This window comes from Pseudomyrmex gracilis, unplaced genomic scaffold (genome assembly GCF_002006095.1).
Source record: "Pseudomyrmex gracilis isolate BER0280 unplaced genomic scaffold, ASM200609v1 scaffold_191, whole genome shotgun sequence".
NCBI classification, from domain to species: domain Eukaryota; kingdom Metazoa; phylum Arthropoda; class Insecta; order Hymenoptera; family Formicidae; genus Pseudomyrmex; species Pseudomyrmex gracilis.
The window spans coordinates 121,700-139,591 of record NW_018020775.1 but is presented as its reverse complement, the minus strand read 5'-3'; the positions used below and the strand labels follow the sequence as shown (position 1 = coordinate 139,591).

The 17,892-nt window shown below is 41.0% G+C and overlaps 2 protein-coding genes across 3 annotated transcripts in view; one reads left to right on the top strand and one right to left on the bottom strand.

Moving 5' to 3' along the window:
• Positions 1-12,478, top strand: part of LOC109858182 (frequenin-1) — a 49,383-nt gene extending 36,905 nt beyond the window's left edge. For both annotated transcript variants that reach the window (XM_020435208.1, XM_020435207.1), the window contains exon 8: positions 200-12,478. In XM_020435208.1, coding sequence (XP_020290797.1) covers positions 200-367 — 168 coding nt within the window. In that variant the 3' untranslated portion in view covers positions 368-12,478. The remainder of the gene's footprint in view (positions 1-199) is intronic.
• Positions 12,479-12,480: 2 nt separating this feature from the next.
• LOC109858181 lies at positions 12,481-17,642 on the bottom strand. The gene is made up of 6 exons (XM_020435206.1): positions 17,314-17,642; positions 16,440-16,707; positions 15,189-15,491; positions 14,262-14,773; positions 14,047-14,188; positions 12,481-13,583 (listed from the first exon to the last, which is right to left on the bottom strand). Exons 1-6 carry the CDS (start codon positions 17,569-17,571, stop codon positions 13,561-13,563), a joined length of 1,506 nt encoding a protein of 501 aa, XP_020290795.1. The 5' UTR covers positions 17,572-17,642; the 3' UTR covers positions 12,481-13,560.
• Positions 17,643-17,892: the final 250 nt, after the last annotated feature.

Below are 17,892 nucleotides of genomic sequence, written 5' to 3'. Positions count from 1 at the left end.
TCACAATTTAAACAATTCGTTAACACAAATTCGAAAGACGTATGTTACTTATAGACCCGTAATTAGTGATAAGGGAGAGTGTTTTATAGTTCGCTTTAGTAAAGGGGTAAAAAACAAAATGACAACGTCTTCTGGAAGTTGTTAAGCCCCGCTGATTAATGAGATACTGAGCTGAGAAACGTCGCCGGTATGTTTTTAGGGGCAGACACCGCAAGCCGAGGACGAGAACACGCCGCAAAAGAGAGTCGACAAAATCTTTGATCAGATGGACAAGAACCACGACGACAAGCTCACATTGGAGGAGTTTCGGGAGGGCAGCAAGGCCGACCCTAGAATTGTTCAGGCGCTGTCGTTGGGCGGCGAGTAACCCTGATTTCCATCCAAGGGCGGCACGCGATTCCATGAAATCGGGAATCTCTACATCGTCGTCATTATCGTAATTGTCGACGCGAGCTAGGGCGAGCCGCTCGTCCCGATAATCAGCCGATGAGGAACGACCGTGAGAGAAGGCAAGTCCACGTCCGCGCGGTTTGGCATGCACGTCTAATATAGATAGGCAATAACAGTTGTGTCGATAACACACAAAAAAAAGCGTTTTGAATGACGCAGAGATTTAGATTTGCAAATATTTTTGTGAAGATCTCTCGTCCGCGACGAGTTATAGTCTATATCTCTCACTTCTTTTCTACATACACATACTCTCTTTCTCTCTTTTTCGCTCTCTCGGAGAAGATCGGTTCTCGTTCCCCGTTGGCGAATCGATCCCTCCATCTTCGTTAACAATTATTCGATTTCGAAAAAAAATCTCGATGCTACTAGTAGATGTCTAGCGTTTCGAATAATCGTAGCTTTCAAGGAGACTGGACGTGGCAGATTGTACTTTTTAGCTAGAAAGCGTGCGGAAAAACACAAAATACGAATTAAAATTGTTGTAGTACGAACGATGAAGATGTAAATCACGAACCGGAAACTTTCTTCGTATACAGGCTGCGCTCATATCGTCGCGGGAGCAGCTTTTCCCCTTTGTTGGCTCTTCTTACTCTGTGTGTTCGTTAATCCGCTACCGCTGCAACGTCACGATAATCACAAGATAACGAGTAAAATTCGAAGCACTCGACGCTGCACGCTGTTCGAATTTCAACGAAGCATCGCCGGGGTTACTTTCGATTAGATACATCGGAGCAGCGCGCGGTTTCCGCATCAAAGCGAAAAGAAAAAAGAAACACGAGAGGTTCGAGGCTAGGAGAGCCGGGGAGGAAAATGCAGCGGGGGGATAAGCATTCAAACGCAGAACACAACTGATCGCGCATTGTGCAGAGCGCGCGCGTTGCGTAGCGAACAAAAATGCCAAAGTTACAATGAGCCTCACATACGTTACAACACCGACGGGAACGTCGTCGTTGGACGGAACGTAAATTTTGCCACAATGAATAGCACAATAACAAACGGTGGTTATTCTTCAATTTTCTTTTGTCGCTTGCGCAACAAACGCAATTCTATCAAATTTTCTCTTGCTACAGATTCAATTGTGAAGTGAAATACAAACTCCACTTTTACATAATGCATCAGTTTTATATAACGCTATATTAGACACACAAGTGCGCGTTGTCGGAGATTATTCATTTTGAAATGTCAAAAAATAACGGACACCACGAGCACTAACGAGCGTTGCGTGCCGCTATACTGACAAAATTGCGAATCGGCGATTCGACGTCGATTCGCACCATTTGCGCGTGCACAGAAGACGATTTCTTAAGAAAATATGATGACGGCGGCGCCATCGCCGAGAGTATCGACTTGCTCGCGTTGCATAAGACGCGGCATTAGACGCGGCGTAACAAAAATTCGGATACAGAGATGGTGACTAAGCAAAGAAGAAGATGAATAATGGCAATCTGGTTTTCGATATTAATGAGCATTGCGTGTTTTACATCACTTACGAAGAAACGATCGTATACAGTGCGCCGCAGTGCGCGTATTATCAGCGGGATTCGCTAGCTAGATTGCTAAGTGTATGAGATCGCGCGAAGAAAAGCGCGGAAGATATGATCGCGCGTAAATGCTAACGACCCTCCGCGGTGCTACTGCACTTTCAGTTATAACAAGCAAAACTTGTGATGTTATTGTATTAACCGTATTGCGCTACAAGTTCTTCTAATACCAGAAGCCGCGCGAATTGAATAAGATTACGATCGAAAGAGCGAGACTGATGAAAATAACGGGTGGGCTTATTAAATATGAGGATTGCGCAAGATAATAACAACCGATCATTGAATACTAACGAGCGAAGTTACGTCTGCTCGGTAGATCTTTTGTAACTTTTCAGTCCACCTTTAATCATACTCGTTGATGTTCTTGATGCTCTACTTTGGAACTTTTCAACGATCTGCATTTTCATTCAAGATGTGTCGAGTAGAGCGAAGCCAGCGATCGATAGAAGAAAAGGAATATCGGGCGTCATTGAAAACAATTATTTTTAACTAATTAAAAAAACTGATTAAAAAAGATAAAACAATTTTTTTGAACGCGTAATCGCGTTCAATTGGTCATCATTATAACGTAAGACGTGATATGTCATTTTCGTTAAGTACGAAAATGAAATCAAAGACAGAAAAAAAGCGGAACAGAAATGTCGGATTGAAATAAAAAGAAAAAGTCGCAAGGATGATTAACGATAAGAGTTAAATGAGGGGAAAAGGGGTCGCGTTCTACGAGTTTGTAGAAGCGGTTAAGGTAAACGAAAGAAGTGTGCAATTCAAACATTAAAGAATCCCGCGATTGACACAATTGATTTTCATAATAGCACAGTGTACAATAAAGAGCGAGCAATAAATCGATAAGGAGCGAGACACCGCGATAAACAACTTGCATTTAACAAAAGCGCGACGTGCGACATTATTGGTTACAAGGAACGAAATATCTCGGATCTCTTATTCGCCGATATTAAAAAAAAAAAAAAAAAAAAAAAACCGTCAAATGATCGTTAGATAAGAGCGGGAACAGTCCAACAGACGAGACAGAGCGCGAAGATTAAAGAGAGCGAGATAGACGGAGACGCGCATATACCACATCTTTTTCTACTTCCGATCGATCAGTTATAACGTTCTGCATTCCACGGAATGTAGCCGGACAAATACGAGCAAAACTCACGCAAAGGAAACAAAAGACAATCGCGGGAAAATCGCGAAGAAAGAAGAGAAAACCGAAGATTGGCAGCGTTGTTGTTTTTTTTTTTTTTTTTTGTACGCGCACGGAATCGGACGGGGGATAAATTTCGCAACGATGAAGGAAAATCCGACGTAGAAAGAGAGGCGAGTACACACGGTCATAAATCTTGCACGGTCCGTGATCGCACGGGTCAACCTTTTTGAAGAATACACTGGGCGTTTACACGAGGTAGAAAGGATCGTTGTCAACGCCGAGGGAAAATTGGAAAAACATCTAGCGCGAGCAAACGCCGGACGGAGATAGCAGCGAGTTAAATAACGTTCGAAAAGAATCTCCGACAACTTATAAAAAATGCATAGGCATTTAGTGGGCGCTATGTGGGATACCGTCGTCAAAACTCGGATTAGACACGGATTGTGGTGCGACAGACATGTAAAACTGATGATTCGTCGGAATTATTCACATGTAGAACAACGAAGCATCATTTGTTTCCCTAGCGCGATCTTTATTCGATTTTCATTAAGTGTATTGCGCACCCGCGACATATACCACGGTACATTAATAAAATTTTGCGGTAAAAACGAAAAGAAAAAAAAAATTAATTTATTTCATTAACGAACGACTGAAATAAGTAAGAAAAGCAATCGTGCTAATGAGCGGGATCCTTAAAATGAGTTTACGATCGAGTTTTAACGTAAAAGTTCCCGCTGGGGGAATTAAACGTTTTAACGCTTAAGAAGAAAAAAAAAACAAATTTGAATGAAGAAAAGAGAGTGTCCATTTAAAAAGCCAGAAACTCACCATGTCATTGAATTTTCAAGGCACGATGCCCTATCCCCTCTATCTCTCTTCTATTGCTCCGCGACTTCGTTTATTTCTCCGATTGGATGGGTGTAAAACGAAAAGAGAGATACGGGTTTCGACCTTTATCTCCGGGAATGAGTATCCGTGCGAGAGAGAAATGTCGCGTAACCGGACAACGAAAACTCCGGGCGCGAGCTTGGAATATCTCTGGAGATTTAAACGCGAAGCACACGTTATTACTCTAAATGTACGTGCGTCCGCATAAATTCGCAGACGCGACAAAAATTTTACGCACCGCGAATAGTGTGGAATAGCATGAAAAAAATAAAAGTAAACAAAACTCGACGGACATAATAAAACGGCGTTCGTCGTAACAATGTAAACGTGTATTAATTTTCGCAGAATATATTTCAGAGAGGCGTGCTTGCTTAATAAATCACCGCGTATAGAATCCGACTTTTATTGCGCTTGATTTAAGAAATTCCGTTATCCGTTTCGACACACCGGGGGGGACCTTGGAACAATGCGCGAAAATCTTCTCGCTTCGTCGCTTTTTGAACGTTAATGTTGTACAGTTTTAACAAAACGTTCGATACGTGTTTCTCGCGCGTAACACAATAGGTAAGCGCGCTCTTTATCTCTTGAGCTTTTCATGTGTATAAACTTATGCACGGCGCGCGGAGAGAAGTGGCTTGTGTCAAGCGTTGCGGATAAATACTATTCACAGATCCGCAGTGAAACAACTTTTTTTTTTCGATCTCGCGCGATGAAAAAGCGAGTGTATCGAAATTTCGCGAGTAAACCGGGGGGGCGTATACCTTGCTCTCCGAGTTGTGACTTACTCGACTCGATTTTTCAAAGACGTGAATTTCTTTATGCCGCATCGTAAAGGCAACAGCGCGTATCAAACTTTGAAATTACAAAATAAAGAGACCTGCCCATATTTCCGCAGTCTTTATCTCCACGTGTCGCGGCGCAGCATGTCGTCCTATTTTTTTCCACGTGTGACGCCGCAAAATTTGCGACGCTCAACTCGTTATACGTCTAGCTAGCACTTCTGTTGTATCTCGTCTCGACTTTTCTTAATTTTTCAGTCGCGCGCCCGTCTGGCCGACTTGCCATAAATTCAACGCGCGCGTGCTCGCACCCTTAATGTTCGCGTTGTTCCGTTCCTCTTCCCGCCGTTTCTCGTTTAAGTTCTCGCGTGGCCAGAATTTTCAGTGACCGATCGCGGTCTACTAAGTTTATTTCCGCGGATAAGACTTGAAGAATGTCGGTTTCTCGACATTTTACGGGCGACCAATTCGCGAAGCTCATTTTTTTTTTTTTTTAAATAAATGTTCCTTTTTTTCGCGACGATAACGTTTCTTTCTTTTTGCTTCTCACTTGCGATTTCGATTTGTTTTTTCTATTTCACCGTTAATTTTCCTTACCTGAGTAGCTAGTAGATTTGCGCGTGGTTCGAAATTTACAGTCGGCTGAAATGCGAACTATATTCTTTTTTTCTTTTAGTTTTCACAAGTTTTTATTTTTGAAACTCTCCCAACATATTTTTGCATCTTCCTATTTTCAGCATATTCCTCTTCTTCGCGTTTGCTCTGTTTGCTTCTCTTCGCTTCTTCATGCTTGTTTTTTTTTTATCGAGGAACGCTCCGCAGAAATATAATATAAAATAAAATATTTACAAGCAACGCGCGAGATATTCGAGTTCGCGGCGCGGTAAAATCGCAAACGATAACAGCGCGACGCGGAGGAAATTCCAGGATGAATGTTTGCATATTGCGATGCAGCCGGAGGACGATTAATTGCAGCCATGATAAACTCGAAAGCCATTACGCCCTCGGCATCGTGTTTGCTCGCCTGAAAGTCATTTAAGAATACGCGCGCTCGCGTATACACCAATTATCTTTCCGAGAATTCTAACGACGTATTACAACTGCCATTTATACGATTTCAAAACATATTCTAAAAGGTGAGCACGTCGCAAAGCTAAATTTGCATCCGCAACGCGGTCGCCGACGCGGCCTACTCATAAGCAAATATTAACCCATTGTGCTGTCCGACAACCGTTCGATGAGTCAATCCGTTGAGCAACGGAGCCCCGAAATCACAATCGCCAGCGAAAGCATTGACGTTCGAATTTGATCGGAAGTGAAACGCGACACCCGCGAGCGACATCACGCCGCGCCTTGAAAATATCAATCGCTCATTACAAATCAATGTTAACTCCCCGTTATTCAGTTGCGCCAAATATTCACGAACGACATACTTGAGATGGCGAATTGACGAAGATGCGCGTGTTCTCAGCGAAATAACGTGGACGTTTTCTCTGCGTGACGGATCGTCGCAGAACGACTCGATATTGGCAAACTTCCCGACTGTTTTTTTCTTTTATTTTCTCTCCTTTTTTCCCGTTACAGCACCTCTCCGGCGAGCAACCTCGATGTGCACCGAGCCAATAGAGATGATATTGGCAAATATTATTCGTCGAGGCACGACATTAACATTATTACCTGCGATCCGCTTCCGATGACGCGGCGTCGTTTTTGTATTCGATCGTTACTATTGGCCGCGATACACTCGCTTACGTAAATCGCGAGTCACGAATTATCATGTTTCAAGAAGCATCTAAGAGTATGAAAGTAGAAGTTTGTTAGAGCTATCTCGGATTATATGACGCGGGATAAATTGAGAGAGATCGTTAAAGAGAATGATGCGGGAACACGCGCCGCACTGTAGCGCGTTTGTGTCAACAATTCTATATATAATTATAATATAATAATGACATATGCGAATAAAATTGTGAAGTAGATACCTGCAATTCTTGTTACGTACAATGCCGTGTAAAATTGTTGACTTTAAATGTGATTCACCGAGGACTTTCGGAGAAGAATATTTTTCACGACGATATTAATCTTGCGCCAGTCGCTTTCGAATATTTATTTATTATCATGTTTACGTCGATTTCAATTTCACGTAAGTGGATCGCCGCCACGAAACTTGAAGCGTTTTAAGAGCGTTACAAGAGTTTTAAATTAAAATTCCTCGCTAGAAGTCTCGCTTCTTTTTTGTTTTCTCGCTTTTTTTTTTTTTGATCATCATGATTCGAATCGTCGGTAAGATTTTGCGCGTCCTTGGTAGAAGTTGAAGAACCGGTAAAGCTCTCGCGCGCATCGGAAGTAATCAGAGTCGTTACGTTGCGGAATCGATCGCGAGAATATTTCCCGAACGTAACTCTCTTTTCGAAATCGCTTACGTCTGAGCGGACCGAGTGATACGCAGGGGAGTAAAGGATATTCGGGAGACCCGCTCCCGATATCCATTCAATTGAGAGAATTGCTTCGCTAACTTCCGCGACGTCACGAACTTTACAGCAGTGTCAGAGGGTTCTGTCCTAAATCGCGCTCGCGAATCAAGGAACTCGCGAAGTTCTTGTGGCTGTCGAATTTCCCTTGCCGTTTGATCGCACGTAAACAAATAAATTTCTGAGAAGTCACGCAATCTCATAACACCTCGATATCCAAGTTAGATACTCGCACGTTTGCGTTCTCACACAAGACCGTCTACATCGGTGATATCACCGTAAAATTAATACGAAGACACTGTATGTATCAGTGTTTTTCGCTGTTTGTCACGCGAGAGAAAGAAAGAGAGAGAGAGAGAGAGAGAGAGAAAAAGAGAGACAATATTTATCAACCAAAGGGAAAATGTTTACATATAAAAGTAGGAACAATTGAAAGAGAAGATATTTCGAGCAACAGCGCCGGAAGATAGAAAGTGTTATTCGTGCGACAAATCATCTCGCCCGCTGACGAGACATAAAATCGAGCAAATGTTGGCGAAACGCCACGGCGGTGAAACACGGAAGAAAGTGAATTGCTGCTGGGAAAAGCTTTAATGCGCCGACACAAAGCTGCACCTGGCTCACGAAGTCGCCTTAATTGTTACGAGTGGCGCGTCGTTTTAATCACCCTCGAACAACAAACAACAATGTTATCCGAAACGTTAGCAAGCGCAAAGATCGTCTTCAGATGCATGCGCGGCAACGTTTTCCTATAATACGAATATAAATATTGTCAAAGATCAACACGTGTTGTGCACGCGCGCCGCGCATTAAACCGAGGTCTCTCGCAGAGACTTCGTTTAAATAACGAGAATTTCATGACGCGTATTTTACACCACCGAACAAATTTACTCACACGTCCCGAAGCCCCGTGTGTGCGCGGAGATTTATGCGAGAACTTGTCATCAAAAAGGTGAAATATTTCATATCACTTTTCACATCGCGCCTCGTGCTAGTGTCATAATTCGTTTATACATTTATTTTAATCTCTCTTCAGTTCTCTCCGCACTTCTTAGTGCGAGTTATCGTTGGATTTTTCTATAGTTCTCACACGAACACGATTTAGTCATTGAAAATTTGAGATACAAATATAATACTACTGTTACTACGAATAATCTCAATTCTATATATAAAAGTCCAAAGAATAATAAACAAAAATGATTGAAATTGAAATTTGCGTAAAGTTGAACGAAATATTTCATACTTCTATATAAATTCTAGTAGAATAATATAACTATTATATTCCCAACTATTAGATATACTATGCAGCATGAAATAATTTCATCTGTTCTTCATCGTTCGTACACGTAGATTTATATACTCTTGGAGAAATATATTACTATATTGTTATCATCACTGTAGCGCCATATAAGGAAATAGTATTCTTAGTGAAATATCTTACGGTTTATAAAGGATTCTCAATCTTGTCACGGTCGCTTAACTTACTTGTGCATTTTCAGTCTCTTACTTTGAAAGTTACTCGCGGCACAAGCAAACTCCGAATGAAAATCGTCAGCTCGTTATTTTTATACTTTCTACGTTACTAAAGTAAACTCTCCTCAGAAGTAAGAGTACTTTGAAACTTGGATCTCACACTAATGTCACTGTATTACACGAGATCTACATTTGTTTTGCTGATAACAGCTCCGCTTCGACTAAGAAGACTTTACTTTACGATATATATGTATACCTTGCGATTATGACTTTTGCGTGCATGCTTGCCTCGCGGAATCGTGGACGAGAACGATGTCATGTGAAATTTTTTTCAAGCATGCCTCAAAACATGCCGTGACTCTGACAAGTCGGGGTGAGAACAGTTTCGATGCGTCGAGAGGGAAGCGATTTTTCCCACGAGAGAGAGGTAAGTGCGAACTTAACGCGCGCACTTTGATAACCGGTTTCCCTCACTCCGACCTGTCCGAGGAAATGGATGCAACCGCGTTTTAAAGTCTGCTCCGAACGCAGTCTGGATATCACTTGAACTCTAGCAATAATGTGCGGAACACTTAGGTGGCGAAGGTTTTTAATCGCTGTCGAGCGTTAAGAGCTCTGATTGCACTAACATCAGTTAGCGTAAACTTATCGTTTCCTCTCTCTTTGTCTCTCTCTATCTGCGCGAGGTTTTTCTCGTGAACTTTCAGTAAACTTTAAGAGCGTAGACTCTGATAAATTTAGAGAATTTTAAATTTTCACTACTAGGTACTTTGATGATTAAGAGTTTCAATCAAACTTTGTTTAGTGTACACACACACACACACACACACACACACACACACACACACACACACACACACACACATTTTCTCTCTCTCTCTTTCTCTTAAAAGATCAAGCGTGAAAATAAATATTTTATCACTTACTTTCGCATTTACGAATGTTTAAACTTTGCGAAGTGTACTGAACTTCACCGCCAAACTTTGATTTTACTTTAATCTTATTTGATCAAATCTAATCCCTAAATTTGTCAGAGAATTCGCTCGAGTAGGACTGTAATCTAGCCGAAGATAGTGAATCACACAGACTTGGAGTTAGTTAAACCAGACTGTGGGTGCAACTCGACCCAAGTTGCGTGCATACTCGTTCGGCGCAGCGCCGCGCGATGGGAACGAATTACTCCGGTGACGTATGAAACAGTCGGGGGTGGTGAGCGAACAACGACGCGATTCTCTGCACAACGATCACTTCAACCAAGAGAGAAGTTCTCTCTTTTGCGCAAGGTCTTTATTTCTACGAATTGTCGCGGCGATCGAAAGTTCTATTTTTCTATCACGCGTCTACGGCGCAACATCATTGCGAGTCAAAAAGTGCAATACGAAGAAGAGATCTATAGGGTAGGGAAATGTGTCGTTGTGTCGCCGATCCCAAATGGAGCGAAAGAATTTTCCGCGACCGAGAGTTTTTATCGTCAACGTCGGTCTCACCGACGTGTCGGACGGTGAAAGAGTTCAGCGGACGGACTATGCGCCACAATGAAGCGGAAGTTTGAAGAGCGTTTAATGAGAAAGAAATAATCCACATCAGCTCTATAGCGGAAGCTTAGCTTTTCCAACATCCGCGGACGTCCCACGCGTAGAGTATTTTCTCAAACGTCAAAGTCTAAAAACCTCTTTTTCGCCGCGCGCAAAGTTAATTCTGCTGATGAACTTTCACCGCGGGCTTAAGGAGCGGAAGATAAAAAGATACACGAACGATCGGTGGTGGTGGTGTATCGAGTTAAGTGTACCTTCGTATAAGGGGTTATTAAGTGAATAAAAAAAAAAAAAAAAAAAATCGTCTTAAGCAATTTTTACAATTTTCAACGGGAAAGCATAAGTGTAAGAACCGAATCTCGCTTAGTGAAAATCCTAGATGCTTTTCGTGTTAAATTAAATTCTCGTAGTGAACGCTTTGTACAAGGTTTCTTGTAATTTGTGAAAAGAACGGAGGAAGAAAATCGAAAACACAAGACAAACGAAATGGACGAGGCAATAAGCGCTGATACGAAAAAGACGTGTGCGAAAGAAAAATCAAAAAGCGCAACGTGCCTGACCTGACAGGCGGATTTTCTCAGTTTTCTGCGTTCGTCTCGGTTTGTCTTTTCGCGAGCGGTCATCCACGGAACGTCATCAACAGTAATTAACGATTAACGAACTCGAGCGTGATCGGCATAACGAAAGTGGGGGAAAAAAAAATCCGGAAGAGTAATCGCGACGCAAAGAACTCCGAGAACTATATTAAGCCGGGATAACTATTCCATTTGTATTCGTTAAACCGATTTTCGCATATTTATTTTTGAGCGAGATCAACGCGATAGAATATCTTTTTAAATCGTCGTGCGCGTTTTTACTTTTTACGATTTAACATAATTTTAAACGCCGAGTCGCCTCGATGTCATTTTGATAGCGCTCTAATGGCTGTGAAATAAGAGTTTTCAATGCAAATTTAATTCATTCAACAAAGTCTCAAAGTCCCTCCGTACTTGTATAACCGTTTATCGCACATTATACAACACGGCAAACGCTCGAATGCCCTAAAGCGCATTACGGTAATTAATTTAAAGCCGTTATAGCGACGGTAAAGAATTTAATTTTGCTACATTACGATGAAAATGAGAAATTAGTCGTTTCACAGATGGCTCATTCGGAGATATCCGTACCGCAATCAAGTAAGGCTTCCGTCTCTAAATTGCGACAAAGGCTTTGACGTGAGTCGAGACAAAAGACGCTTCCGCGATTAAATCTGTCCATTACATCAGCAAATTCTTTCCACACTCACCCGTTCACGGAGATTACGGAATTCGATACTTTTATCGCGATCTTATATGCGCGCGCTCTCGAGCTCAATCTTTGATTTGCGCTGTCGCGGAAACAAATGGAATGGTTTGTGATGATAATGATATTAAGATTCGATCGATTCCGGATAATTTGAATTTCTATGAAAATTTCCAAAACTCGCATTCCATATTTTCAAAACCCGTATACATACACACACATACATTGTAGAGATTGCGTTATTTTTATTAACGTACGACTATAGGAAACATACATCTGTGTTGCAGATTTTATGTACCTTGAAAAAAATCGCGAAGCTCAATGTCTTCTGTCGCAGATTTTTCGATTGTTATCGAACCGCTCTGATTACATTGCTTCAGCAAGTGTTGGTTGTCTCGAAGCTATAGAGAATTGGTATATCGGCGGTAGATAAAAATAGCTTTAGGGCGTTACTTGGCGGTGAGTTATGGAAGGTTGACGTAAGAAGAACACGTCTATGCAATTATACAAAGTGCTTCGGAACTATTATAGCTTCTTTTTTTATTTACCAAATTTTCTAATCATTTCAAAGTAGAATAAAAAAAAAAACAGTTCTGGAACGAACCTAGAGTGCGTGTATTTTAAGTTTCATTCTTGATTAATCGACGCTGTGAATGTGAAACATACACAATACTCCCAGTCTACATTGCAAAATTACGATGTGTAAATATATATAACGACGAATGTTGTAAATTATTTTCATATACTTTTCTTTCGACAGTCACTTCCGAGAACAAGCGCTCTGAGAGGTGACAAGTAATGGAATTGTGCAAAGAGGAATTGAATAGAGCATGGAAAATAAGTGTGAAATTTTTTTCGACATTTCTCTCCACAATTATCTTCGCTCTCTCACTCACTCTCTCTCTCTTTTCTTCTTTTTCTTTCTCTCTTTTCTCTTCCTTCTTTTTTTTCTCTCTCTCTCTCTCTTTCTCTCTCTCTTTAATTTTATGCACCGGCGAAAAGAGTTTTTCTCTAACTCATATTAAAATAAAGAAAAAACTATATTCTCTACTGTATAGTAAGATTATATTACTATTCTTAAGCGCTGCGAAATACGAAGGCTATTCTAATGTGTACCGTTATATTTATCGCTACTTGTACCGCTACTATTATCGCTAATGTGTATTCTAACGCTAACTACTCTTACTATATTTGCAGCAACGTGCGAAACTTTTCCGTCTAAAAGCATAATATACACTCTCGCGAAAGACACACCCGCGAAACACATACACACACATTGTCACACATCACACACACACAACATTGTATTCATTCCGCATATATATATATATATATATATACACATATATATATATATATATAGATGGGGAGACACGGACAGAGACACGTACACTTAATAAACTCAACATTATTGTTTTACGAACTTTCTGTGATAATTATTAACAATCACTAAAACAAAAAAATACAAGGAAAAACATTAAGTATGAAGTGAGGAAAACGGAGAAGGTGCTAAAGTAGTGGAAAGTTTAACGAAGGGTGGAAAAAGTTTTATGAAACGACGAAGGAAAGAAGAAAAGAAGGAGTAATGGACGTGTCTTGTTAGATGATATAAAAATCATTGTTCCGTAGTTTGTTGTATGATCGACGATCCGTTGAAATGGTTGCACTTGCTCTGATCCTGCGACAGATATGAGAAAAGAGAAAACAACAAAAAATAAAAAAATAAAAAAATAAAAAAAACTCAATAACGAAGCAGAGAGCGAACGCAACAAATAAACGCGACTTCGAGACGTTGCTCGGTTATTACAAAAATCTAAGCGCATTGTTATTTTGTATGGTCCCATGCGTTTTTTCTAAATGACAACATCGTGACATGCGATAATATGATGATGATTAATAAAAATAATTTCAAGCACACACAGCCGTTTTATGAGGTTTTTTTTACGTCTATCCTCTTTCCGGAGATATACTTCTCTCGATTCCATTTTGTCATTCTTAAACGTGTAATCTTGAGTGTTCTGCTGATAAAAATAAAAGTTTTTTTTTATACATTGGAAGTTATAAATAAGTACGTAAAATAATAAATATGCGTGCGCAGCATTATTTACCAAAAATATGCAAGCGAACGGAAAAAAACGCTAAATTTTTTTACGCGGTATTTATGTGTTTATTTCGCGCGCGAGGACTGAAATGTTGTATTCGCGCTCAATATTGTGAGGTAAAGTCACGGATCTTCATGGAAACGTGTTTTTCTGTGAAAAATATTTTCTCTGACGATTATTTATGTTCGATAGGTAGAAAAATTCCGCACGCTTGCACGAGACGTCGGATTATCGGATATATATCTCGTGAAAAATCGAAATGACGTGAGCGCACCACGCCGCACGTAGCGGGGAAAAAAAATTAATGGAGCCATTGACTGCGGATGACAGTATCCCGGTGAATGCGCTTTCGCAATATCGTAGATCCAACCTGGCTTACCCGCTTGAGCCGTCGCAAGCGCCAGATGCAACTCGTGCAGCTCATCCGCGCGCCGAATGTCCTCGTTCACAGCCCGAATTCTAAATCGAATCTCCTGAATAGCCATCTCAGCGAGTTTCACTTTCAATCGCTTTTCTTCGGTCTGCAACATAATCGTTTTTCTCGTGATCAGGCGAATCTTATTGTGAAAAGTCCAAATAAAGACGGAATCATACTTCTAGCCGATGTAGTATCAGCTGATAGTTGAGCTCGTCGGTCAATTCTGATTCGACCGGACTGACTGTATTCCGATCCCATAATCCCGCACGTACGCTGATACTCGGTCTCGCAGAATCGCTCGTGTCGAGATCATCTCGTTGATTTTGCGACGTTCCGTGACTTTTCGATTCGCGTCTTCTTCCTTTCTTCGATTCCCGAATATCTTCGTCACGAGAAGCGACAAAATCCTTCGAAAAGTTTTCCGTGGAAATCGCGGGGGGATTCTTTGTCGCCGATTTCGAGATTTCATTTCGCGACGCGAATGTCGACGGTAAAGCGACGGAGGTTTTCTTCGCCAACTCCAATTTCCGGTGCGTCTCCACCGTCGCATTCCTTCTGTCGCTAATTACTTCTCCGTGATTATCAGTTTGTCGGGGTTGCAGCAAGAAGCACCGTCCTTTCGCAGCGCCAGCAACAGTCGAGAAAATGAAGTGTTCGTCGTCCTTGCGCTTTTTGCCCGGGGATGCAGCTGGTGGTTGAACGGAAAGGTGAAAATTTTTTGTTCCCGCGACACGCCAGCAATTTGTGCGCAATTCTGACTTTCGTTTTTTGCGATCTTTTTACTTACGATTCAGACAAAGATAAATTTATTCAAGTGAAAGAAGAAGAAAAATGTCAATATATCTTTCTTTTCGACAAAATGACATTTTAAGTGACCATTATAGTCCCGAAGTTTTCAAAATGCATATAGATATAATAAAGTAACATTTTTTTATTGTTAACAATCGAAATTAAGAATAAGAAAGAACGTTAAAATAACAATACGCCGCAATTATTAGTTGTTTTTTTTTTTTTTTAAGTAGTACGCAACATACGATAAAAGAAAATGCTCGAGAAGAAGGGAAAAAAAAGAACTGTAGAAAAATTAAATTAAAGTCTTTCACCTGAGGCGACGGAAACGTGGCTTTGAAAGGAAGATCTATCTAGCGACGCGTCGTCCTCGCGTTTTCTTTTCGGTTGAAAATTCTTGTTGAAAAGCTCGGGAGTTCTTTCAGGGCAAATCACTGACACAGTCACACTATTGTCCGAAACGTCGGTGTTAGATACTATCACGTCGGCGCCTATTCGTTTCTCCGACTTATGGTCTATCACATCCGATGACCTTGATTCCTCATAAACCTCACCCGAGATTATCTTTTTCTGCGAGATCTCCGAAATGGATCGATTTTCTTCTAATGAATCTAAATCTAGAAATTGTAAGTTTCTAAAGTATCTGCTAAATGATACGCGGTATAAAGATGTTATCTCTTCGCTGTACTCACGCGCACGATCGTGATAACGTAACAAACAACACGCGGTAGATGCGTCGATGAAGATTTCATGTTTTAAAAACACGATAAAAGCCGTGCGACGAAAAATCTGCGAATATTCTTTGATAGACTTGCGATAAATGAATGGAATAATAAAAGAAGGAAACAACTTGGTCGCATTATATAAAGTCTTGACAAGATCTAATTCCGGACAATTCAAACGACTCTAAAAGAGAACGCTTATTGACTCAAGAAAATCTGACGCATTTTAAAAAGAAGCGCAAAATTTTCTCCGAACTAACGATAAAGGAGCGGTACCATAATAAGGGTAGGGAACGTAATAAAACTTTGAGCGTTTTAGAAACTGCCGAGTACTTCCGCACAAGTAGCTTATCGTCGCGGCACACACTAAGGTATTGAAAAGTTCCAGATATTTTTGGAGCGCGCTTTATAAACAATGACGCTAATATTGGAACTTTATATACATATATATATATGTACGTACGTATATACATATATATATATATATACATATACCGACACGGTAATAAAACTTAAAAGTTGTTTTAATGCACATAGACCGTTTTGATTGTACGTGAAGAAAAGATGATACGAGATTTTAGCAATTGATAAAAAGAATTTTTTTTTTTTTCATGTTTGCCACGTTGATTACAATCTCTTGCGTTTCAACTTTCTATAGCGTAACTCGGACAATGCGTTCTCCGATGGCACCGTCCCGATAGGAAGAGCCCTAATTTGCGAAAGTGAATAATTATAACTGGAAAGAGATCGCAGGAGACAGATTAGACTGGCGTGTTATCGCCGCAGGAGGTCTTAAAAACGATGATATTCCGTTAAAATTGTAAGATAAGCTGGAAAACGTACCGGTCGGTAGAATCGATGTGGCACTTAATATCCGGAAGAACGTTCCATTATTCTCGTATATCTCGCGTTGACGACATCCTGACTCGACGACGTTCCGCAGCGACGTGTCGGAATAAGAAGAAGGAACGAAGGGAGTGGCCGATTCCTTGGCGATGATCTTTGTCATTTCGAGATTATCACGATTTCCAGGTATCACTTCCGGATGCACCGTCTCTTTCGTCGCGTTGTCTCCTTCTCTCGAAGTTGAACTCGAGCGCTTCTTTACGACCTGTGTTATACATTCCGCCGAAAAGTCGATTTAAAGAGCGTATATCTACATTATTATTATTATTTATGCACATCTGTTATATTCTACGAAATTATCTCGTATTTATTGCTAAGAATGACACAAAATACGCGCGAGTATTTATAAGAATGTACGTGTGTGTAAACACAGAGTTTAAATGACTTCTGGCAAATGATCAAACAGATTTGGCGCAATTTGGTGCCAGTTGACGTCGTAAATTCAGTAAGCTCGAAAAAAAGTGAACTCGATCTTCAGACGATAGTTGTAATTTGATCTTTCGCAACGTTTTAATAAACCGTTCTGTAACGCGCGAAGGTTATTGCGCGCGTGTTTGTTCGACGTTATTATACCTCACACAAGATATATGTATATTCACGTCCACTTCGAAACTCTTATGAATGCAAAACAAAGAGAGATTCAAGAGCGGAGAAAGAAAAAGCCGCGATAAGAAAGACAGCCGAAGGCGAAGTCGAGAAAAAAACGAGCGTTGTATTTAGCAGACGAATTTCAAGTCATCCATTGACGTTTATTTCATTTCATTTCGAGCGCGTCCGAAAAGATATTCGTAACAATTTCACTTTGATTAACCTGTGCCCGTCTACCGTGATACTTGTAGTTCTGCCAGTACTTCTTCAGCTGCGCCGAGGTCTTTCTGGTGAAACCCGCCTGATGAAAATCCCGCTCGATCGCGCGCCAGATTTCTCGGCGATCAAATACCGATGCGTTCTTATCGTCCAGCAGTGGCTCGTACTGAGTCATTATGTTCAGAAGATGCAGACGCTCGTCCTTGCTGAACTGAGCTCTCCTGCGACCGACGTTGCACTCCGACAGACGGTACGGCAACATTTTTCTCTCTGTGAACTCGCAATTCCTCTGTAATCTTCTCTCGCCTTAAGAGACACCTTTTCGCTGAAGATTCTCTGAAGACTTTTTTTGACTTCTATCTCGTCTTTTGTTTCGACATGCAAATCCCGCTATCGCGATGCGCACATTTTTTGTCGCGATGTACTTGTTATACACCAGAGATTATGAATGAGCGCGCTTGAAAACGCTTGACCCGTGACAACGATACGAAAGAGATGAAATATTACGCGTTTCGCTATTGAGAAGATCTCCTCACGGAATTGCACGGCGGCAGCCTCTTCCTTACGCAATTCCTCCTCGAGA